Source organism: Erithacus rubecula, assembly GCF_903797595.1.
Source record: "Erithacus rubecula genome assembly, chromosome: 1".
In the NCBI taxonomy this organism is placed as follows: Eukaryota; Metazoa; Chordata; class Aves; order Passeriformes; family Muscicapidae; genus Erithacus; species Erithacus rubecula.
This window is the reverse complement of record NC_136658.1, coordinates 111,737,884-111,761,464: the sequence shown is the minus strand read 5'-3', so window position 1 is coordinate 111,761,464 and position 23,581 is coordinate 111,737,884. Positions and strand designations below refer to the sequence as shown.

The 23,581-nt window shown below is 50.3% G+C and overlaps 2 protein-coding genes and 1 long non-coding RNA gene across 5 annotated transcripts in view; all 3 read left to right on the top strand.

Annotated features, from left to right (window-relative positions):
* The window catches only part of LOC306805437, a 120,510-nt gene extending 116,135 nt beyond the window's left edge, over positions 1-4,375 (top strand). Inside the window, exon 2 of the long non-coding RNA XR_013775205.1 lies at positions 4,125-4,375. This is a non-coding gene — a long non-coding RNA (uncharacterized lncRNA). The remainder of the gene's footprint in view (positions 1-4,124) is intronic.
* The window catches only part of IFNAR2 (interferon alpha and beta receptor subunit 2), an 844,054-nt gene that overhangs the window by 6,176 nt on the left and 814,297 nt on the right, over positions 1-23,581 (top strand). For 2 of the 3 annotated variants that reach the window (XR_013775120.1, XR_013775121.1), the window contains exons 7-10: positions 409-581; positions 843-1,008; positions 1,628-1,752; positions 3,017-3,986. Coding sequence is in view for 1 of the 3 variants with exons in the window: in XM_079312515.1 (XP_079168641.1) it covers positions 409-581; positions 843-1,008; positions 1,628-1,752; positions 3,017-3,670 (1,118 nt within the window). In the remaining 2 variants the exon portion in view is untranslated. Of the gene's footprint in view, positions 1-408; positions 582-842; positions 1,009-1,627; positions 1,753-3,016; positions 4,376-23,581 lie in introns of those variants that run through there. The other variant, XM_079312515.1, reaches the window with a different exon arrangement.
* LOC306805275 (interleukin-10 receptor subunit beta-like) lies at positions 5,524-19,358 on the top strand. The gene is made up of 7 exons (XM_079312903.1): positions 5,524-5,670; positions 7,614-7,737; positions 10,480-10,649; positions 14,212-14,396; positions 16,101-16,251; positions 17,033-17,190; positions 18,645-19,358. Exons 1-7 carry the CDS (start codon positions 5,616-5,618, stop codon positions 18,813-18,815), a joined length of 1,014 nt encoding a protein of 337 aa, XP_079169029.1. The 5' UTR covers positions 5,524-5,615; the 3' UTR covers positions 18,816-19,358.

The following is a 23,581-nucleotide window of genomic DNA, read 5'->3' as shown; positions in this document are numbered from 1 at the left end:
AAAATGCCAGCTCTGCACCAGGTGTAGGGAAGAGGTTGTTTGTCCATCCATCTGCCCTTTTCCCTGCTGAGGATATTTGTCTTTAATACCAGAGGTGGCTTCACCCTTGGCTCTGCTTAAAATTGAGTTTTGAGCTACCAGAGGCAGAAATTGAGGAGCAGTTGGAGAACTGTGGGGAATCAACTCATCGTGTTCCCTCTGAATTCAGCAGAGGCAGCTGCTGTGTCCATTTCCAGAGTCATTTTCCTGTGGGAAATGCTGATTTGTGTGGAAGTTAAATGCTGCAGGGCCTTGTGGTTTTACAGCAGTGGCTCCTTTGGAATGTGCTGAGCCAGCTCTGTATGCATCACAGAAATAGAATTGGTGTATTTTTCCCAACATTTTTTCCTCTTTCTTGTTTTTCAACAGCAATTCTGGGACCACCAGAAGTGAATATCACTTCCTGTCCAAACTGTATCAATGTCACCATAAAGCTGCCAACCTCTCACTTCAGGAAAGAGGGAAAGCTGCAGTCTTTGATTGATATCTATACAGAGCTGGATTATACCATCACACTGAAATCACAGGATGGAGAGCACAAGGTGGGGACATTTGGGGGTTACTTGTGCTTTAGGGGAGGAACACAGAGGGGATAAAATGGCTCTGATGGTTAACAGGTTCCCAAAAAACAAATATGTGAATAGAAGCAAAAGAAAACTTAGAAATAGGTTTCTTAGAAGAAAAGACAGACCATGGCCAGCAGAATCTGAGGTTCCTTTCACTGCAGGGGAGCAGGCCTGGAGGAGTGAGCAGGGGCTCTCTTGAGCCAAAAACTGATTTCAAAACTTTGCTTCTCATGGCAGAGGCCACGGCAGAGAACCACTGAAGAGGAGTTCAGTACTGTCATTGGGGAATTGTATCCCAGCAGGAATTACTGCCTGTCTGTGGCCATCACTGCATCCCTGAACAAAAATTCCAGGCCCTCCCCCTGGAAATGTGCCACTGCAGACTCAGAGGCTCAGACACAAGGTAAGCCAGCTGTGGGCAGGGGGCTGCTCTGAGTGTGCAGTGTTTGCTTTTGGGGTGGGGACATTTACAGTTCAGCCCTAAAAAACAAGGGATCAGAGAACCATGGGATGTCCTGGGCTGCAGGGACCCCCAGGGATCAGCCAGTCCCACCCTGCCCTTCCCAGACCCCCCAGCAATCCCAGCCTGGGCATCCCTGGCAGCTCCTGCAGCCATGGGGGAAGAACCTTGCCCTAAAATCCAACCTAAATCCCTCCTGGCCCAGCTCCAGCCTCTCCCTGGGTGCTGTCCCTGTGCCAGGAGCAGAGATTGGAGCCTCAGTGCCAGAGACAAACATTCCAAGAGTGGGTGTTTAGGAGTGAAATATAAATCCCCATTGACTGTGGGGCAGCAAATCTCTTGGCAATCCCCTGAGTCAAGATCTCCACTAACTGCATAGAGATGGAGTCACTTCTTATTTAATTCCTGAAGCTAATTTGAGATTTGGTCTTGTTTTGATTTTGATTTTCACAGGTCCCTTCTAACCAAAATTATTGATGATTCCTAGTAGCAGATGTGACTGTGAGATCTGAGATGTGGCCCTGGGACACTTGCTGCCTGTGTGTTCATTTGTTTTTTCCAGGTTACCATGCAGTTGCACTGGCACTGGCAGGGGCTGTGTGTGTTTCATTGGTCATTCTTGCAGTCCTGAGGTGTGTGCATGCAGCAGGTTTCATCCTCAAGAAGATTTCCCTTCCTCAGACCTTGGTATGAAACAGTTCTCAGCTGTGTCCTTTCTGGCTGGCAGGAGGAAGTTTAATAACTGGAATTTCCAATCCTGTGCTTTAGGTACAAGTTATGTAAGAGCACAGAATGTTTGCATTTGCCATTTGCCTCAGTCACAGATGATCTCTAGGCTGCTAAATTTTGGCTGATCTTCAGAACAAATATTTAAAATCATTTTTTGCTACTTCTGTGACAAGTTACTAAGGGAGAGGATCATGCCACCCTGCCTGGGGGGAATATTCCAGGATATTCCTCCCAGTTCTGGTCCCAAAGGTGTGAACAGGCAGAGCCAGGGTGTGAGCAGAGGGCTGGAGATCCTGCCCTGTAAGGAGGGACTGGAGAAGTTGTTCCACTGTTTAATAATGATAAAATAATCTTTCTCTGTGATCAAGTATTTTAGCACTTGAGGGAGCCATTCCAGAGCCAGCTAATTTTTTTTTTATAGACCACTAAATTGCAAGCAAAAAATAAGTTTTCTTGTTTCTATCTTTGCTTGCTTATTCTATTTTTTACACTCTCTGACTTATTTTACATTTAATTCTGTAGGGTTTTTTTCAGCATAAATATTTTCTATTTTCTACAAACATACCCTGAGCAAATGGGTATCACTTTTTTCTAAGATTTTTGCCTCATTTTTGCTGGGTCATCACTTTCACATCCAAACGATTGCTGAACACTTTACAAAGGAGTGTTTAAGGCTAATTCATTTTTATTGTCAACATGATGAATGCTTCAAATATTGAATAATCCTCCGAAGTGCAGAGGGAAGATGGGGCTTGGGATGTGAAATGGTGAAAATTGCTTCAAAAGATAATTTCTAAAGGGTGTGAAAATTGATCAGCTGTGGTAGGTGGTGCAAGAGTTGAGAGAGTGACAAGACTCACCTGAGCCTGGCAGGGTGGGCACAGCTGTGGCTGCCCCTGGACCCCTGGCAGTGCCCAAGGCCAGGCTGGACAGGGCTTGGGGCACTCTGGGATGGTGGAAGGTGTCCCAGCATGGCAGGGGATTGGAATGTGATGATCTTTTAATATCCCACTCAAACCATTCTGGGGTTCTGTGATGTCCAGGGATGGAAAAAGAAGGAACAGTCCTAGATACCCTGAACTCTGCAGGAAAAGCCAAACTGAGGCACAGAAGGAATCATTTGTTTGAGAGCCTCATGGCTGGAGGTTATTTGGGGTTTTTTTCATGGTTTTGTGTGTGTGTTTTGTGTGCTGAGTTGATTCAATTCCTTTTCCTCTTGCAGGCATTCATCAGGAAGTTGGCCTACTCACCTTGGGAGTCTGAGCCAGAAAAGCTGGCCTGTATGGAGATCATCCCCACAGAGGTGAAGAGCAAGGCCAGGGGCTGCAGAGGCAGTGCCAGTGAGGACAGTGCCAGTGAGAGCAGTGACAGTGACAGCAGTGCCCCGTGTCACCACGGCTACACCAGGCGCGCGGGGCCGGGCAGGGACCGCGCCCCCCGGGGCTGTGCCACCCCCGGCAGCCTGGGGCAGTGCCCAGCCAGCAGCAGCTGTGAGCACAGCAGCAGCCAGGCTGGGGACACGCCAGCTGCCCAGCCCCAGGGACAGCAGGGACAGCCTGCAGGGGACACGAGCAGCGAGCTGCTGAGCCCTCTGGCCCAGGGCAGCAGCCAGTGCTTCCCCATCGGGCTGCACACGGTGCAGCTGGCAGCGCCCGAGCAGGGCGGGCACGGCCCTGCAGCCTCTGCCCCAGCACAGGCAGGGGCTGCTGCCTGCCACTGCCAGCCTGCCCTGCAAGAAGAGCTGCTGGAGGACACGGCACGTGAGCAGCAAGCACCTTGTAGTGATGACTTCCACGAGTGGCAAAGCTCTTCTGCTGAGGAAAGTGATTCCTTGGACTCGGACGCAGAGCATGTAACGGGGTACATGAGGAGATGAAGGGACAGCTGCTTTTACTTTTAACATAGGAACCAGTATTGGCTAACTTTTGTTTCAGCACTGAATGCACAGGTCTTGTCCTTTCATTAACATCCTGTGAGCATGGGCTCCTACAGGAAGAGTTGGGGTGTTTGTCTGGAGAAGGATCCAGAGATCCCCTTTCTGTGCCAAGAGGGGCTTTGGACAAGGGATGGAAGAAGAGGACAAGAGGGAATGGCTTCAAACTGACAGAGGGCAGTTTTGGGTTAGAAATTGTTCCCTGTGAGGATGGGGAGAAACAATTCCCAAGGGCTGGAGGGACAGGACACATGGAATGGCTTTCCCAGGATTAGATGGGATCTTGGGAATTAGGAATTGTTCCCTGGCAGGGTGGGCAGGGCTGGCACAGCTGTGGCTGCCCCTGGATCCCTGGCAGTGCCCAAGGCCAGGCTGGAGCAGCCTGGGACAGTGGGAGGTGTTTTTCAACCAGACCACTTTTTCAGTTTTTTTATTCATGATATCTGTTAGGGAATTTTTGTGAAACCTGTTCTGTTGGCTGGGTGCTGTATTTGTGCAGAGAAAGCTGATTAGCTGCAATAATGGAGGCAGAGACAGGAACCCTCAGCTGACAAAAGAGGGCAATCTTCTAAGAGGCATTAATACACAATTATTTTTGTATCATTTTGTACTGTTAGTGACTCATATTAAAATACTTTGATGACATTTATAATCTCTGGTGTGAGCAGCCCTAGTGTGTGAGGGGAGACAGCCCCGAGGTGTGAGGGTGTTATAAATGAGAAACAAAGTCTACATATTTAGCAAAATTTAGATTGGTTTATTTTGTACAGACAGACCCAGCAGTGCTGGGGAGAACGTGAGGGGTCTCCCCCACTCCACACTGCACCCAACTTGGTTTGCAGCTCCCTTTGTATAGGATGGTTTTCCTTGTGATAATCAATAATTGTTATTGGTTTGTTGTAGTAATTCTGCAAGGTGAGCAGTGGTGGGCAAAGAAACTTCCAAACTTGGTGGGACAGCTCTTGGGACAATTGGTCATGGAACCATCTGGTCTGGGTAGATAAAAACAGGAGAAGTGGGAATTCTGATCTTTAGCACAGAGTTTGGGATTGATCACACAAAGGCAGGAAATTGATTCTGCCAAAAAACCTTTCAGACTATGGAAAAACCTTTTTTTTTCCTCTTTTCCAAACTGATAGAGACAATATTTATAACAGGGGTATTTAAACAGAGTGGGTTTAATAATCTATTTCCCTTTATCTAGATCCATGTTCTTATTTTAACTATTGTGGTTTATACAAACTGCAAAAGTTCTATGATTAACACGAAACGTTTATCAGTTATCACAAGGGGAACAGCCCCGCGTGTGAGGGGGACACAAACCCGGGGTGTGAGGGGGAACAGAGCGGGTGTGTGAGGGGAGACAGTTCTGGTGTGTGAGGGGGAACAGAGCGGGTGTGTGAGGGGGAACAGAGCGGGTGTGTGAGGGGGAACAGAGCGGGTGTATGAGGGGAGACAGTTCGGGTGTGTGAGGGGGAACAGAGCGGGTGTGTGAGGGGAGACAGTTCTGGTGTGTGAGGGGGAACAGAGCGGGTGTGTGAGGGGAGACAGTTCTGGTGTGTGAGGGGGAACAGACCGGGTGTATGAGGGGAGACAGTTCTGGTGTGTGAGGGGGAACAGAGCGGGTGTGTGAGGGGAGACAGTTCTGGTGTGTGAGGGGGAACAGAGCGGGTGTGTGAGGGGAGACAGCCCCGGGATGTGAGGGTGAACTGCCCGCAGCCCGCCCCGCCTGGAAGGAAGGAGAAGGTCTGGGGGTGTCGGGAGGCGGAAGGTCCGCGCTCCCCGCAGCCCGCCCCGCCCCGGCGGGAAGCGGAAGGTTCGGGGTGCCGGGGCGGCCCCGCTCCCGCAGCCATGGTGCGGCCGGCGCGCCGCTGCTGAGGGAGCCGCCATGGCCGCCGCGCTCTGCGGCCGGCTGCTGCTCTGCGGCGGGCTGCTGCTCTGCGGTGAGTCCGCCGGGCAGCGGGGAGGGAAACACGGCGGCAGGGACGGAGCGAGCCGCTGGTCGCGGCACGCCGGGCGCGGTGCCCTCAGGGGGAGCGGCAGCCGGGGGCAGCTGAGGCGGCGGAGCCTCCGCGCTGCCCCAGCCCGGCGCGGCTCCGCGGGGCTCCGAGCAGCCGGGCGGGAGAGCCATGAGGGGCCCAGGCTGTGTGGGGAATGGGGATGGTCCTGCCGGGACCGGGGCGTTGTGCGAGTCCCGGCGAGGAAAGGCGGGTGTGGGGGCGAAGCCGCGCCCCGAGAGCTCCGTGTCACCGTCTGCAGAGGGGACAGCCAGAGTGACCAGCTCTGCTCCAGGAACAGGGACAGGAGCAGAGGGAGCAGCCTCAGGCTGGGCAGGGCAGGCTCAGGGTGACAGCAGCAGGAATTTCCCCATGGAAAGGGAGCTCAGGGGTTGGAACTGCCCAGGGAGGTTTGCAGTGCCCATCCCTGCAGGTGGCACCTGGGGGTGGCACTGGGGTGACAAGGTGGGCATGGGGCACTCAATGGCCTCAGGGGTCTGTGCCCAAACCCGAAAGCCCCGATGTATTTTCTCATCTCTTTGGGTCCACATGCCCAATGGAGCATTTTACCTGAAGGCTCCTCAGGTAGGAAGGACAGTGAGCCTTTGAAGGAAATATTCTTTTTCCTGGGAATTTGCCTCAGAGCTCATCCTCAGAGCCAGGGCAGCGCTCCAGGAGAACTGAGAGGGACTTTGGACAAGGCCAGGAATGGCAGGAGAAAGGGGAATGGCTTCCACTGCCAGAGGGATCTCGGGCAGGAATTGCTCCCTGGGAGGGGCTGGGATGGAATTGCCAGAGCAGCTGTGGCTGCCCCTGGATCCTGGAATGTTCAGTTCCAGGCTGGACACTGGGACAGTGGGAGGTGTCCCCATGGATGGGGTGGCTCTGGGTGGGATTTGAGGTCCCTCCCCACCCAAACCAGTGTGTGATTTGAACTTCTGTATTTTTGATGTGCAGTGTTTGATTATTTGCTGGGTGCAAGGGTAACACTGTAGGACCAGTGTCTGAAATAGGTTTTGTTTAAGCCAGGTTCAGATCTCAAACTCTTGCCTGCCAGAGGGTGACTGGCACATCAATTCAATTCATTTCTGCATCAGCCAGGGACGTGGCTCAGGGGTGATTGTGGGGTGACACAGGGTGACCTTGAAGGTCTGCTCCAGCCCTGGTGATTCTGTGAACCACAGACATGCAAAATGTGTTATTTATCTGAGAGCACCTGTCAGCAGGTGTGACTGCTGTGACATTTAAACACTGCTCTGTTCTGGCAGGGTTTGTCAGCATTGCTCATTTGTGCTGCAGTAATGGGCTGGAATCTTTGCTATTTTAGTCTCAATACCTGCAATTATGTAAGAATGATTAAATCATAACAGTAATGGGCTTTTCATTGATACTTTACACTACTTTAGGGTTTCTTTCATTCATATCCAAGAAAGTAGAACAACTGAGGTTTTGTTACTTGTGAATAATGCTGATTAATGATACTTAATTATATTTAATTATATGTAATGACTTTCTTACCTTCAGAGGTGCTTCTGGTTTATCTCTGTCAATCCCCACGCCCTTGTTATTCCCACAGTGCTCCTGGAACACTGCTTAGAAAAATGGGGTTTGACAATCTCAGGGAGAGTTCATGCCCTGAGTCTTGGGCAGCACCAGCTCAGTCATGCACAAGAAATGTTGGTGTCACAAGCACTTACTGGAAGTCACTGGGGCCAGTAATTTGTTTTGTTGCATAAGGAGGCAGGAGATACATCAGGATTTAAATTAATGTAATTTGGCTCTGATTTTAAATAAGCACCTAAGGCGAGGCAGAGGCTGCATTTCAATTTTGGATGAGTGAGCAGTGCTGGAGCAAACACTGAAAAGTTTGGTTGTGATTCCTCCCACAGTTTCTGGAATGGTCTCAGAGCCCCGAAATGCAAGGATCACTTCAGTCAATCTGCACAGCACCCTGCAGTGGGAGGCACCCAGCTTCCCCAAGGGGAACATCACCTACACTGTCCAGTACAAGAGGTGGGTCTGGGCTGGGCTGGCTCTAATTCCCATCCCACAGCTCTGTGGGTTGGGGTTTGTGTCCTCTGCAGGGCCACAGCCAGGAGCTGTCCCTTTGTTTCAGCTTGTGGGAGGCTTCTCTGCAGAGCAGAGCCATTTTCTGGCACTCACAGCCCAGGCAGCTTTGTCCTGTTTAGTCTGGAGCCACAGACACATTCTGGCATTGGATGTGACTGGCTGTGGGTGGTTTCTCTCTCGTGGAACTCTTACTTGAGACTGAAGGGGCCTGGTCATGCTGAGGGTTTGCCCTTCCCTGATCTCTCAGATGCAGCCATCCCATCCCAGGGACACCTCCCACTGTCCCAGGCTCCTCCAGCCCCAGTGTCCAGCCTGGCCTTGGGCACTGCCAGGGATCCAGGGGCAGCCACAGCTGTGCCAGCCCTGCCCACCCTGCCAGGGAACAATTCCTGCCCAAGATCCCACCCAGCCCTGCCCTCTGGCACTGGGAACCATTCCCTGTGTCTGTCCCTCCATTCCTGTGTCTGTCCCTCCATTCCCTGTGTCTGTCCCTCCATTCCCTGTGTCTGTCCCTCCATTCCTGTGTCTGTCCCTCCATTCCCTGTGTCTGTCCCTCCATTCCTGTGTCTGTCCCTCCATTCCCTGTGTCTGTCCCTCCATTCCTGTGTCTGTCCCTCCATTCCCTGTGTCTGTCCCTCCATTCCCTGTGTCTGTCCCTCCATTCCCTGTGTCCTGTCCCTCCATTCCTGTGTCTGTCCCTCCATTCCCTGTGTCCTGTCCCTCCATTCCCTGTGTCTGTCCCTCCATTCCCTGTGTCTGTCCCTCCATTCCCTGTGTCTGTCCCTCCATTCCTGTGTCTGTCCCTCCATTCCCTGGGTCCTGTCCCTCCATTCCCTGTGTCCTGTCCCTCCATTCCTGTGTCTGTCCCTCCATTCCCTGGGTCCTGTCCCTCCATTCCCTGTGTCCTGTCCCTCCATTCCCTGTGTCTGTCCCTCCATTCCTGTGTCTGTCCCTCCATTCCTGTGTCTGTCCCTCCATTCCCTGTGTCTGTCCCTCCATTCCTGTGTCTGTCCCTCCATTCCCTGGGTCCTGTCCCTCTCTGCCCATATAAAACTCCTCCCTGTTCTTTGGAAGCCCCTCCAGGCACTGAAAGGAGCTCTAAGCCTTGCCCAGAGCCTTCTCTTCATGCTTGGTTAAGAGAAGATTTTTCTGGGTTCTGTAGCCATAGTCCCTTGATCATTTCTGGGCAGGATTTGATGCAAAGCAGAAAGAATCCAATATATTAAATATTGATCAAGGCCAGCTTGGACACTGGGCTGGAGCAGCCTGAGACAATGGAAGGTGTCCCTGCCATGGCAGGGGTGGCACTGGAAGGGCTCTGAGGTCCCTCCCAGCCCCAGCTTTCTGTGATTCTGTTCCCATAGGCAGTTCCTGGTCACTTCCCAGCCCTGTTTGCTCTGCCTTTTCCTGTGTGCAGTCCTGGAGCTCTGAGCAAAGTCCCAGTGGGGCAGCAGAGCCCTGCAGTGGCACTGGCTTCTCTCAGCTCCTGCCTGCTGAATGCAGGGCTGTCACCCTGCCAGGAAAAGGGCATCTTTGACAGAATAAGGATTTTAATCCCTGAGTTTAGAGATGGGCATAAAATCCTTAGTGTGAGTCTTACACACACTGGACACATTTTCAGTGCTGATGGTGCATACAGGTAAAACCTTATAAAAAAAAAGCCTTATAAAATCAGGCCTTGCTCAGCTAAATTAACTGATTAACTAAATTAACTGCAAGCATGTTAAGTTCCCCTAAAAAAATCCCAAAACACAGTAATGATAATCAATTTATGTAACAATCTACTCTTATAAGAAAAACAGGTTACACTTATAAAAAATAAGAAGTATATCCCATAAGAATCCATAGAAAAGAAATGTAAGCACCTACTAAAGAGAGAGTCTTACCCCATGCACAAAATCACCTTCTAACCAATTAATTAAGTGGCAAGAAAAGTACTAACCTATTAAACACAAAGTCTTTAAAAACTATATGAAAACAGGCTGTAACATTAAATGAGGTTTTAGCCACTAAAACTTGGAAGTTATACCCGTTGTTATTCACCAGATTATTGTATAGCAGCTGCTTCTGAACAGCTTTAAATGCCTTAAATGCCATTAAGCAGCTGTGATCACCCATCTCCTGTTGGAACCCTGGTCACTGGGAATTTGGGACTCTCTGTGCTGCCAGGCACTGACCCCAGAACTCTGCATTGCACCTGAGGCTGTGGGGAAGCTCCCAAAATGGGATGGTAGAACTGGGATTGTGGGTCTGCAGCTGGAATAGAAGTGTGTGATATCACAGGGTGGGAAATGCAGAATTTGGGGTTTGGAATATAGTGATGTATAGAAGGCAAGATGGAGGTTTTAGGGCAGAGATTTTGTCTTTCTTCACCTCCTTCGTGGGTGATATTGTGTGATTGGATAGAAGAACCCACATTGCGGGTCACAGGTGGTTGGTTATTGGGTTAAAAGTAACAATAATTTAGGTGGCTTTTGTTAATTGGACAATTTACCCTTCAAATGCTTTGCAGAGAGAGATTGGGCTGCACTTTTAGTTTGCTAGCTTGCAGTGCTGTAGCACTCACTGCAACACAGGTAAGAGTAAATAAACACAGAACGCCATCTCCCACATCGAACCCCCGCCCCGGGGAAAGCAGACAGAGGCGGGGCAGTGTCAAGCTGCTGCTGTTTGTGTTCCCTGCAGCACCTACGTGCGTGAGGACACCTTCGAGACGCTCGGGACGGGGCTGGCGCTGCCCCGCTGTGACCTGTCCTCGCTCTCGGCCTACGGCGACTACATCGTGCGGCTGCGGGCGGAGGCGGGGCCGCGGCGCTCGGGCTGGCGCAGCCTGCGCTTCAAACCCATGGACAACAGTGAGCTTCCTCCCAAAAACTGTGTGATCCTGAGCACAGCCTGCAGAGCAGTGAGCTTCCTCCCAAAAACAGTGTGATCCACAGAGCAGTGAGCTGCCCTCCCAAAAAACAGTGTGATCCACAGAGCAGTGAGCTTCCTCCCAAAGCAGTGAGCTCCTCCCAAAAAACAGAGTGTGATCCCCCCCCACCCAGAGGCAGTGAGCTCCTCCAAAAACTCGGTGATCCAGAGCAGTGAGCTTCCTCCAAAAACAGTGTGATCGCAGAGCACTGAGCTTCCTCCCAAAAAAGCTGTGATCCGCAGAGCCGTGAGTGCCTTCCAAAAACAGTGTGATCCACAGAGCAGTGAGCTTCCCTCTCAAAAAACGTTGTGCTCCACAGAGCACGTGAGCTTCCTCCCAATAAAACAGTGTGATCCGCAGAGCAGTGAGCTTCCTCCCCCCCAATACACTGTGTGCTCCTGAGCACAGCACCTGCAGAGCAGTGAGCTTCCCTCCAAAAACAGTGTGATCCTGAGCACCGCCTGCAGCGCAGTGAGCTTCCTCCCAAAAAACAGTGTGATCCTGAGCACAGCCTGACCGAGCAGTGAGCTTTCCTCCCAACCCAAAAACATGTGTGATCCACAGAAGCAGGGTGAGGCTTCCGTACGCAACCCCCAAAAACAGTGTGCATCCACAGAGCCAGTGAGACTTCTCCCAAAAACAGTGTGATCCACAGAGCAGTGAGCTTCCTCCCAAAAACAGTGTGATCCACAGAGCAGTGAGCTTCCTCCCAAAAACAGTGTGATCCACAGAGCAGTGAGCTTCCTCCCAAAAACAGTGTGATCCTGAGCACAGCCTGCAGAGCAGTGAGCTTCCTCCCAAAAACAGTGTGATCCACAGAGCAGTGAGCTTCCTCCCAAAAACAGTGTGATCCTGAGCACAGCCTGCAGAGCAGTGAGCTTCCTCCCAACCCAAAAACAGTGTGATCCGCAGAGCAGTGAGCTTCCTCCCAAAAACAGTGTGATCCACAGAGCAGTGAGCTTCCTCCCAAAAACAGTGTGATCCACAGAGCAGTGAGCTTCCTCCCAAAAACAGTGTGATCCGCAGAGCAGTGAGCTTCCTCCCAAAAACAGTGTGATCCACAGAGCAGTGAGCTGCCCTTCCAAAAACAGTGTGATCCACAGAGCAGTGAGCTTCCTCCCAAAAACAGTGTGATCCAAAGAGCAGTGAGCTTCCTCCCAAAAACAGTGTGATCCACAGAGCAGTGAGCTTCCTCCCAAAAACAGTGTGATCCACAGAGCAGTGAGCTTCCTCCCAAAAACAGTGTGATCCAAAGAGCAGTGAGCTTCCTCCCAAAAACAGTGTGATCCAAAGAGCAGTGAGCTGCCCTCCCAAAAACAGTGTGATCCACAGAGCAGTGAGCTTCCTCCCAAAAACAGTGTGATCCACAGAGCAGTGAGCTTCCTCCCAAAAACAGTGTGATCCAAAGAGCAGTGAGCTTCCTCCCAAAAACAGTGTGATCCTGAGCACAGCCTGCAGAGCAGTGAGCTTCCTCCCAAAAACAGTGTGATCCACAGAGCAGTGAGCTGCCCTCCCAAAAACAGTGTGATCCACAGAGCAGTGAGCTTCACTCCCAAAAACAGTGTGATCCACAGAGCAGTGAGCTTCCTCCCAAAAACAGTGTGATCCACAGAGCAGTGAGCTTCCTCCCAAAAACAGTGTGATCCACAGAGCAGTGAGCTTCCTCCCAAAAACAGTGTGATCCTGAGCACAGCCTGCAGAGCAGTGAGCTTCCCTCCCAAAAACAGTGATCCTGAGCACAGCCTGCAGAGCAGTGAGCTGCCCTCCCAAAAAGTGTGATCCTGAGCACAGCCTGCAGAGCAGTGAGCTCCCTCCCAAAAACAGTGTGATCCACAGAGCAGTGAGCTTCCTCCCAAAAACAGTGTGATCCACAGAGCAGTGAGCTTCCTCCCAAAAACAGTGTGATCCTGAGCACAGCCTGCAGAGCAGTGAGCTTCCCTCCCAAAAACAGTGTGATCCTGAGCACAGCCTGCAGAACAGTCAGCCTCCCTCCCAAAACCATTGCCTGCTCCTCAGGCACAGCCTGCAGCATGCACACTATTCTAGGTTTAATGACATTGCTTAGCTGTTACACTGGCAGAAAGCAGAGGAGCTTTGCTAACTCCTCTTGGGAGGAGATTTTCAAATAATGCATCATTTTCTCTTAAAATAAGGCAGATTTCTGTTTTCCAGCCAGGGAGAAGTTGTCTTCAAGAAGCCAGACTTCCTGTCTAATGAAATAAATTCAGTTACTTCCTTATTTATTGCTTTGCCAAACAAAAAACTTAGATTTTATTTTTTCTTGCTTGAAGAAAGCACCACTCTCACAGAGAAAGATTAATTTTTAGCCAAGAAATCTTGATTGCAGAGATATAATAATAATAATTAATTCAGAAAAAAGTAATTCAAATGTTTTCATTTTTCAAGCTGATGGTAATGAAAACCCACAAACCCCCCCAATAAAACATTTTCTAGGGTGTCTGCTGAAGCCAGACAGATGTTGAGACAGTTGGGCCCAGAAGGAGAAGTGAGTGATAGCCATGGAAATGGTCCTTCCTCTCCTGGAGTCACCACAGCTGGCAAAAGGGAACTGGCTGGCTTCAGAGGCTGTGGGAATGGAGCCTGCATTGGTACCTGGGGTTAAACTGCAAAAACAAAATCCCTTTGCAGAGCAGTGGTGTGAGGAAAGGAGGGGTTTATCCAGGTTTATCCAGATTTCTGCCTGATCCAGGACAAGAAATAACTTTCTTGTAATACATTATTGTCCTGGTTTAAGGACAGGTATCTGCCAATAAAGGCAGAAGCTTCTCTCTGAAATGGAGAATGTAAACCCCCTCTCTCCAAATTATTATAATTTTGAAATTAAGGAGCTCTCAGGCAAAGAGATGGGAATTAGGAATAACAGTTCTTTCCTAGGACAATTCAAATAGCAATGCAGCATTACACAGAACAATCCCAACCCTGCCAGAGTCAGAATCCAAGCTGGCACAGTCAGTCAGTCAGGGTGGTGGCACAGTCCCATTCCATGGTGCTGCATCCTCCTGCAGGGGCAGATGTGGCTCAGCTGGAGCAGTGCTCCTGGAGAAGGTGCAGTTTCCTCTGAAGCTCCAGGGATGATGTGCAAGGCTCTGGTTTTCCTCTGGAATGCAGTGGGAAGAAGGTTCCTTGGTGTCCAAATGTCAGTTTTTTCTCTGGGTAGGAAAGGCTTGGCTCCTGCCCTGGCTGGAGCATCTCCCAGTGGGATGATGGAATTTTCTCAGCCATGCCCTGGGACTCAGTGGCCATGAACAGGAGATATCTCCTGGAGGGAGGATGGGCTGTGGGAAGATAAAGATGATTGCCCAGCTGGTTTAAAGATGGCCCATGAGCAGAGAATATGTGCCAGGAGATCAGGGGCACTGCCCCACCTGGGGACAGAACACACATTGCTGGGCACACCAACCCAGCACAATTTATAAGGCTGGGTAAAAATGTGCAGCTGAGAGAGCTGAAGCTGAATCCTGTCCTGTCCTTCCCTTGTGCAGCCACCATTGGCCCCCCTGAGGTGAGGCTGAAGTCGGAGTCGGGGGCGCTGCACGTGGATTTCTGGGGGCCCCTGGCTGACAGGCCAGACAGGTGGCACCTGAAGCAGTACTATGGCTCCTGGAAGTACAGGATCCTCTACTGGAGGAGAGACAGCACAGACACACAGCTGCCCTCTGCTTCCCAGGTATGGGCATTCCCTCACCTTCATCTCTGCTTCTCCTGGGAAACACCAGCCTGGGAAATCCTGGAAGCTCCTGGAGGGCCTGGCACAGGCTGGGACACCTGGGGGTGCTCACCTGGACAGGAGAAGCTGCAGGGAGAGCTCAGAGCCCCTGGAGGGATCCAGGAGAGCTGGAGAGGGACTGGGGACAAGGCAGGGAGGGACAGGACACAGGGAATGGCTTCAGAGTAGGGTTTGATGGGATATTGGAATTAGGAATTGTTCCCTGCATTCCTGGCAGTGCCCAAGGCCAGGCTGGACACTGGGATTTGGGACAGTGGGAGGTGTCCTTGCCATGGCTGGGCTGGGATTAAATGGGATTTAAGGTCCATCCAACCCAACCCAGTCTGGATTGTGTGATTCTAAGAGCAAAAATAGATCTCTACTAATTACAGTTAATTAAATGTGGTCACTACAGCTGGGGCTCAGAGCAAAGACAGGAACTATGAGGTTAATGTGTAGTTACACAGCAGCATGGACAGAGTTTTCTCTTTCCATAATTATCAATAACTCTGTGGTTTTTCCCTCAGTCATCTATTACATGGAGCATTATGGCCTCTATTTCAGGCAAGCAGGAAGCCCCTGACCAGCAGACCCCAGTCACAGTTAATGAGAGCTTTGTACATCAGTGCAGTTTTATATGATGGGACTCTACCATGTGGAGTTCAGATTTAGATCTGTGGAGTTTTCATTTAGATCTGTGTCATTCACTTTTGGATCTGTGAAGTTCAGTTTTAGAGCTGTGTAATTCAGATTTAGATCTGTGCAATTCAGATTTAGATCTGTGGAGTTCAGGTTTAGATCTGTGGAATTCAGATTTAGATCTGTTACCTGCACACTGCTTTGCCATTCACTTCCAGAAAAGGAGGAACTTTTCCATCATTTCCCACCCAGCAGCCTGGTTCTCCATTCCCCAACTCCTGAGGAATGCAGGAATTCCTCAGGATTCACCAGAGGAGCAGACTGCAGCTTGAGGCTGTGCTTGCAGCACTTCCAGCTGCAAGTCTGGGACATTCCCTGGGCATCAGAGAGGCAGCAGCAAATCCATCTGCACTGCCCCCTCACAGCTCCCCCTTCCCTTTCCCTTTCCTCTTTTTTTCTTCCTTTCTTTCTTTCTTTTTTTTTTTTTTTTGTCTAGATCACAGAGTCGGGAAGGCTGGAAAAGCCCCCTGTGCTCATCAGTTCCAGCCATTGACCCAGCACTTCATGTTCAGCACTAGCCCATGTCCCCAAGTGCCACATCCACACATTTTTAACACTTCCAGGGGTGGGACTGCACCATTTTCTCGGCAGCCTATTCCAGGACTCAACAGCTTTTCCAGTGAAGACATTTTTCCTGATGTCCAATCTAAAATCCCCTGACACAGCCTGAGGCCTTTTCCTCTTGTGCTGTTCCTCCATCCCCCTGCTCCCTCTCCAGTTAATTGGTGTTTGTCTGGAGCTGTGCTCCTGGCTGATCTCATTTGGGTGGGTGACAATTTCCAGCTGCCACCAGATCTCATTTATCATCCCTCATTAGCCTGAAACTTGGTTAGTGCTGCTGGAAGCAGCCCAAAGGTCAGTGGTGTGGATGGTCTCAGGTACAGCTGGAATTGTCATTCCTTGGTTATTCCTTGGTTAATTCCATCCTAATCACACACTTTGATATTTTCTGTTTCTGTGTTCCAGGTAGCTCAGGTGGAGACCCAGCACAGCTCTGAGGTCCTGGCCCAGCTGCAGCCATGGACAGTTTATTGTGTCAGAGTGCAGGCTGTGATTCCTGAGCTGAACAAGACAGGGCAGCTGAGCAGGGAGCTCTGTGAGCAAACAACCCATAATGGTAACCTGGGGAACTGGGAATCATGGACTCACACACTGGGGTGGCTGGGAGGGACCCCAAATCCCCCCCTGCCATGGCAGGGACACCTCCCACTGTCCCAGCTGCTCCAACCCCAGTGTCCAGCCTGGCCTGGGGCACTGCCAGGGCTGGGATGTTCCATAGAGAAAGAGATAATTTGAAAATAATGACTCAGAAATGAATAATGAGAGTTTTTGTTGGAACTCTGAACCTGGGAGTTCTGAACTTTCTGTGCTTTCTGGCACTGACCCCCAGGGGAGTGCTGCTTCTGACCTGAAGGCTCCCAAATCTGGGTGATGGAGTTGGAATCAGAGGTGTGGAGTTAAATAGAATTTGATTTCACATGGGGAAGGGTTTGGGGTTTGGGGTTTAGAATGTCCTAATGAGTTTGGGACAAATGGAGCTTCTGGGCATTGGCTTCTCCCTTCCTGTTCCTTCTCCTTCTTGGTTTTAGGTGGTAGTTTTTAATTGGACAGAAAATCCCCACTGCAGGTCACAGGTCATTGGGTCAGAAGTATAAATAATACAGATGTCAGCTTTTAATTGGATAGTTAGGCCTTAAAAGACCTTGTAAGGAGCAAGATCCAGCTCCATTTTCTCACTTTCATCTTGTTAGCTGTCACTGTACTTTAGATAAGAATCAATAAAAACTGAGTCCAAACACAAAATTCCATCTCTTGAGCCTTTAATCCCAACTCCAGCTGAGGAAAAAGAAAACAAAGCCACAATAAATGTTAATTGTTTTTTCCCTTGTGTGTTGCAGGTGTAACCCCTGTGTGGATGATTGTGACTGTTCTGGTGGGATCCATGCTGGTCATGGTCACAGCTGTCACCCTTTGTTTCTTCTGCAGTTTTTATCTGTACAGACTCACCAAACACGTTTTCTGCCCTTCCTACATTTTCCCACAACACTTGAAAGAGGTTTGTGTTCTGCCTAACACATGAAAATCAGCCTTTCCAGCAGAGCCGTTTGTTTTTTCAAGGCTCTCAGTGCCAAAACATTTAAAGCTTCTTTTATTTTCCTCCTTTCACTGGCACCTGATGGTCAGTGATCTGTAATCACCAGCTTTTTATGGCTCAGAAACAGGAGGGGTTTGTTGACTTTGAAGTGAGAGAGCAGCAGGTATCACCTTCAGTTCCTCATTTAGCCAGTGAGCAACAGAAATCTCTGTCTCTGCTGCCTCTTTTTAGACTTAAACCAGCTCCTTTTTTCTCCTGGTCATGGGTGCAATGATGAGTTTTAGCTTCAGAGAAGGGTCTGAGCCTGCACTAGATCAGCTGTACCAGAGCAGGCTGTGCCTGGGCTAAGGAAGGTGACTCTGGCCATGGCAGGGGAGGGTGGGATGAGCTTTGGATCCCCATCCAACCCAAACCCTGCTGGGATCTGTGATTCTGTGCATCTGGAAATTCCAGCTCAAGGGACAGCAATGACAGCAGCCACTGCTGCCTGCTCCTGTCACCCAGCCAGAAGACAAAGAGGCTGCAGCAGAATCCCTTCCCAGAGCAAGGATGTGCACAATCCTCCTGTGCCAGCTGTGCTCTCCTGAGCTCCTGCAGTTCCTCTGGGGTTTTCATCTTCCCTCATTAGAGCTCAGCACCCCCAGGTCTGCAGCTGACTTTGGCTCCTGCTGAACATGTGCTCAGCACCAGGAGTGTCATGGAATCCCAAAATCCCAACTGGTTTGGGATGGAAGGGATCTGAAATCCCACCCAGGGGATCTTAAATCCCACCACTCCCACTGTCCCATTGCTCCAGCCCCAGTGTCCAGCCTGGCCTTGGGCACTGCAGGGATCCAGGGGCAGCCACAGCTGTACCAGCCCTGCCCACCCTGCCAGGGAACATTCCCAACCCCAGTTTGTAGAAAAAGGTCTGATAGTGAAGGTATTTGTGCAGATTTTTGTATCTGCAGTGCCACAAGTTCAGCTCAGAATGGTTTCATCTGAGGGCAGCAGGATGGGCAGAGGGATGGAGCAGCTGAGGGAGGACAGGCTGGGATTGCTCAGCCTGGGGCAGGAGAGGCTCTGGGTGAGCTCAGAGCCCCTGGCAGGGCCAGGGAGGGACAGGACACAGGGAATGGCTCCCAGTGCCACAGGCAGGTTTTACAAATCTTTGTGATCTCCTTCCCCTACACCAGTCACCATTCAGTGTTTGTCCCCAATCAAAACTGTTTGATTTTCTCAAGTTTCTGTTCTAAACAAGACTCCTGGGTTTATTCTTGACAGGCACTTCCATCTTGAATGAATACTGGGGAGGATGTGACACTGTGAGGCCTGAGAAAGTCCCTTGATGTGTGCAAAACACTCCCAGAGTTGTTTCATAACCCCAGGCTGGGACAGCTGGATGGATCTAATGCTCATTTCTCTTTGTTCCCCAGTTCCTGAGCAAACCTCCCAGTGCTCCCCAGCCTTTCCCTCTGCCCCAAGAGGAGCTCCTGGTGTATGACAGGCTGACTGTGATTTCCCAGGAATGCCAAAGTGAAGGGAGTGGGGATGAGGCCAGCAGCACCCCAGAGCACCCTGAGGACTCTGCCCAGGGATCAGCCTGAACATCCCCCTCATCCTTCCCTGCAAAGGAGCAGCAAATGGACTTGGGGTTTATCCACTGCTGCCTTCTCCAGCAGGAAAAACCCACAGACAAATGTGCTCACAGACTTTGGGCAAAATCATTGTAATTTTTTAAAATACAAGAAACTTGGCTCTAAATGAAGAATTAGATCATCCATAACTTTTGCCACTGTTGGGTGGGGCTCCCTGAGGAGTTGTAGCAATTCTGGCACTGATTTTGACCTTAAAAAGCAAATGCCATATTTTTATATAACACTAATTAATTTAACTTTGATGGACTATTTATTGCAAAAACTAATCAAAATGTTTATAAAAGAAAATTGTATTTTGTAAGGAAAGACCTGATCTGGTTTATTTTTTTCTAATGAGAAATGATGTGTTTTTAAGGATGTCCCCACTGGCATCATCCTTGTATGGAATTTATTCTTCTCTGCTTCAAAGTTGTGAATTTTTAGGGTGGGATGAACTGATGTCTGTGGGAAACTTGGCAGCTGAAATGAGAATTAAATTAGGATCATTTTAAATTATCTGCTGATGTGTATTCTGAATTTAATAAAGCCAGGGAGCTGTGACTCCCTGCTCCAAATGCAGCTGCCCTGCTCAGGTGGGCAAGGAGTGGCCCCTTTGCACAGGGCATTCACTGGCTCTGTGTGCTCCTGCACCAGAGTGAGAAATTAAATTCTGTCACCAAAGGAACCTTCCAGGAGGGAGATTGTGTCTCAGCTTGATGTGGGAATTGCAGTTTTGGGGGTTGTTTGTCACTTGATGTGTAAATATCTCCTTGTTGGGGAGCAGGGACAGGAGGAGAGGGAACAGCCTCAGGCTGGGCAGGGCAGGCTCAGGGTGGCAGCAGCAGGAATTTCCCCATGGAAAGGGAGCTCAGGGGTTGGAACTGCCCAGGGAGGTTTGCAGTGCCCATCCCTGCAGGTGGCACCTGGAGGTGGCACTGGGGTGACAAGGTGGGGACAGCTGGGACTGCCTGGGCTGGGAGGGATTTTCCAGCCCCAGGGATTTGGGGATTCTGGTATTCTGTGGAATCTGCACCTGTTTTTTCCACACTTTAAGTTTTGGTCAAATTCTGCTATCATGGGGAATGTGGAATTTACTGAATAGATTTTTTTTCAAGGTGTTTTGTCCCATTGGTGCTTTTCTCCACCTCTCCCCAAGACTGTTCTGGGATCACCAAGGAACAAATCCAGCTCCCTGTGTGTTCCCTGTCCCTCCTCCCACAGCATCAACTTCTTTCTATATTCTCTTTCCCCCTTTCTTTCCCTGGAGCTTCAGAGGAAACTGCCCCTTCTCCAGGAGCACTGCTCCAGCTGAGCCACATCTGCCCCTGCAGGAGGATGCAGCACCATGGAATGGGACTGTGCCACCACCCTGACTGACTGACTGTGCCAGCTTGGATTCTGACTCTGGCAGGGTTGGGATTGTTCTGTGTAATGCTGCATTGCTATTTGAATTGTCCTAGGAAAGAACTGTTATTCCTCATTCCCATCTCTTTGCCTGAGAGCCCCTTAATTTCACAATTATAATAATAATTTGGAGGAGGGGGTTACATTGTCCATTTCAGAGAGAAGCTTCTGCCTTTATTGGCAGATCCTGTCCCTCAAACCAGCACACCCTGGATCCCTGGAATATTCAGTTCCAGGCTGGACACTGGGGCTGGAGCAGGTGGGACAGTGGGAGGTGTCCCTGCCCACACTTCCAGGATTTAGGAGCAGCTAAAATCAACCCAGATGTGTTTTTTTCAGCCTGACCTGTATTTTGTTTTTCTTCAGAAATCTTCCTGCCCCACACCCAGGGAAGCTTTTGTAGGTGAGAAGCCTCTTCCTCAGCCACAGCTCCCCTGAGTCACAGCCTGGGGACAAGGGGCAGCTCTGCTGTCCCCACACGGGCTGGGTGGCCCCACAGATCCCCCAGGAGCCTCACAGAGAATAAATCATTTAGAGGGAAGCAGCAATTCAGAGGAGAGTTTATCTTGAGCTGAGCTTGTGGACACTACAGTGACAATAAATCAATAAATCAGGTGAACTTTAACCATGTGCTGCTGTAAACTGAAAGTCCAGAGGGATGCTGGAGGCTGCTCACTCTGCTGCAGTGTGTTCTGGAAAGCCAGGAGGAAAACAGACCCCTTGGAAGGGGCAGGGCTTGGGGAAAGGTTTCAGACCTGAAATGCAAAAAGTGGAATGATCAAGGAAAAGGGAAGTGGGGAAAACTGAAGGAGAAGTGTCTGAGCTTGTGGTCAGCAAAACAGATTCCAGAAGAGGCCAATGAGGGAAGACAGAAAGGAACAGGAGTTCAGAGAATTCCTGAAAGGGAGAGGAGGGAGAATTTCACTAAGAGAAACAGAGCCCAGGGCCACCCAAGGGGTCAGGGACACAGTGACCCCCAGCTCCACATTTCTGTCTCTCCCTGTTGGGAACTTTGGGGTCTGCCCTGCCCAGCAGGACCTGCAGGTTCTGAGCCCCAGCCCAGAACGATTCCCACTCTCCCAGAGCCAGAGAGGCTTTCAGAAACATCCATCCCAATCCTAGAAAAGCTTTTAAATTGGTTCTTAACCAGAAACACTTGTGCTTGTAAGTTCATGCTATTTTTTTCCCCAGAGGTAGATTGGGAAAGAGTCATTATCACCTGGCAAAATGCCATTTTCTAGGATTCATCATCCTAGAAAATTATTTTTGAAGAAGTGAAATGTAGAGCAAAGCTCCTTCCCTTGAGATTGTGCTGCTGTGCAAACCTGCAAAGAGCTGCTTTACAGGAAGAGCTGTGAATAATGCACAGGCTCTGGGCCACCTGTGTGCAACGTACTGGAAATATTTCTCCCTTAGGGACTGGAGTTCCTGCAGTTCCTTGTGCTTTCTCTCAAGCCATTACTTCTGGAGAGGAGTGGAATTAAATGGCACTGAGGGCATGGAATGATGATGGCACCACAAAGAGAAAGGAGATGCCCTGGGGGAGCCTGAGAGAGGAAATCCTCACTCCAGCATCACCAGAGAGCATCACCCAGGATTCCCCATTGCAGAAAGCACCAAAGAATCTGAAAAACAACTTGCAGTTCTTCCATTTTCCATCAGCTCTGCCACCACGTCACTCCAATCTCCTCCCCAGTTTCCACTCCCTCCTCTCTGCTCCTCTGGTTCTGTGACAGTTTTTGAAACCACGTTCAGTTCCTCAGAGAGGGACTTTTCCTGTCTGGGTGGGTGTGGTGACAAAGGTGATGGAAATCCCAGGATTTCCAGTGGGTTGGATTTTCAGCCATGCTGAGCTAAGGGTGAAACCAGGCTCTGGAAGGTCCCTGAAAACAGAACAGAACTCACTGATCACTGTGAAATTCCAGCAGGGAGAGCTCAGAGCCCCTGGAGGGATCCAGGAGAGCTGGAGAGGGACTGGGGACAAGGCAGGGAGGGACAGGACACAGGGAATGGTTCAGAGTAGGGTTTGATGGGATTTTGGGAATCAGGAATTGTTCCCTGGGAGGGGCTGGGGTGGAATTGCCAGAGCAGCTGTGGCTGCCCCTGGATCTCTGGAATGTTCAGTTCCAGGCTGGACACTGGGACAGTGGGAGGTGTCCCCATGGCAGGGGTGGCTCTGGGTGGGATTTAAGGTCCCTCCCAACCCAAACCAGTCTGGGATTCCAAATATTCTCCATGAGGATGGAACTTGGACATGTGTTCAAAATGACACATTTTGAAGGCACCACAGGCTGTAAAAAGATATTTATGCCAGGCTTTCCTCGTTCTTTCAGCCTGGTCAGTGCCCTCCAGGACACTTTTGTCCTTCCAAACCTAATCCCAGAATCACCAATGCTGGAAGACTTTGGGGTCACCAGTGCCACCCCAGCACCAGCATCACCCCAAACCCTGTCCCCAAGGGCCACATCCAGAATCCTCTGAGACAGTGACCCCAAAGCTCCCTGGGCAAATCATTGCAGTTCCTGCCCCAAAGGAGCATCCCTGCTGCTGTCCAGCACTGCTGAGCCTTGTGGAGAGCTGTGAGCAGGGCTGGGGACAGGCAGCAGCAGGACAAGGAACAGACTCTGTCATGAAAATAAAGTTATGTGCTCTGGGAAAAGAGGTGTGCTGGCAGGGAATGGAAAAATCACCTGTGACCTTGAGGGAGGTGAGAGCAACACTGCAATAAAACTGAGAGAAGGAAAGTTATCTAATGATGAAGCAAACAAAAAAAATGACAGGTGATATTGCCTGAGAAAGGGGGTATCAAAAAAATCCCTTGGGAAGGGGTAGATAGGTCTGATCCCTCTTGGCTCCCTGAGGTCCTTCCTTCCTGGGCTGTTCCTACATTTTTCACACAAGATGAAATGCTGTATTTGCCCCTTTCATCCTGGTCCAGAGCTGACATGAGAAGAAACCACCAGATGATGTCAGCTTTGTCTGTCAGCCAGCAGAAATAAACCCAGCAGAGCCCCAGGGGCCTCGTTTCCTCTGTCACAGGAAGGTTTGGGGACAGACATCAATGTCCACAGGGACACACATTGTCCTGCCTGGCTGCCTGTGCTCTGCAGATAGCACCTCTCTCCTCACAGCCTGGCCAGCACCAGCCTCTGCTCCTTTCTTCTGCAGGACCAGCGAGGAAGCTGTATTCAAACTCAGAAGATAAAGTGTAAATGTTTAAAGTTCTACAATGTTTCTAGCAGCGCTGGGCTGGTTCAGCAGTTGTGGCTCGCGGCCTGCGTGGCACGGTGGTTACCCCGAGGTGTGGTTACATAAAACTCGCCATAATCACA

Bases quoted from the DNA above. Each gene is read 5' to 3' on its own strand.
- LOC306805275 (XM_079312903.1), top strand. From the start codon at position 5,616: ATGGCCGCCGCGCTCTGCGGCCGGCTGCTGCTCTGCGGCGGGCTGCTG. The intron at 5,671-7,613 runs GTGAGTCCGCCG...TTCCTCCCACAG, and splicing joins CGGCGGGCTGCTGCTCTGCG to TTTCTGGAATGGTCTCAGAG. The intron at 16,252-17,032 runs GTAACCTGGGGA...TGTGTGTTGCAG, and splicing joins TGAGCAAACAACCCATAATG to GTGTAACCCCTGTGTGGATG.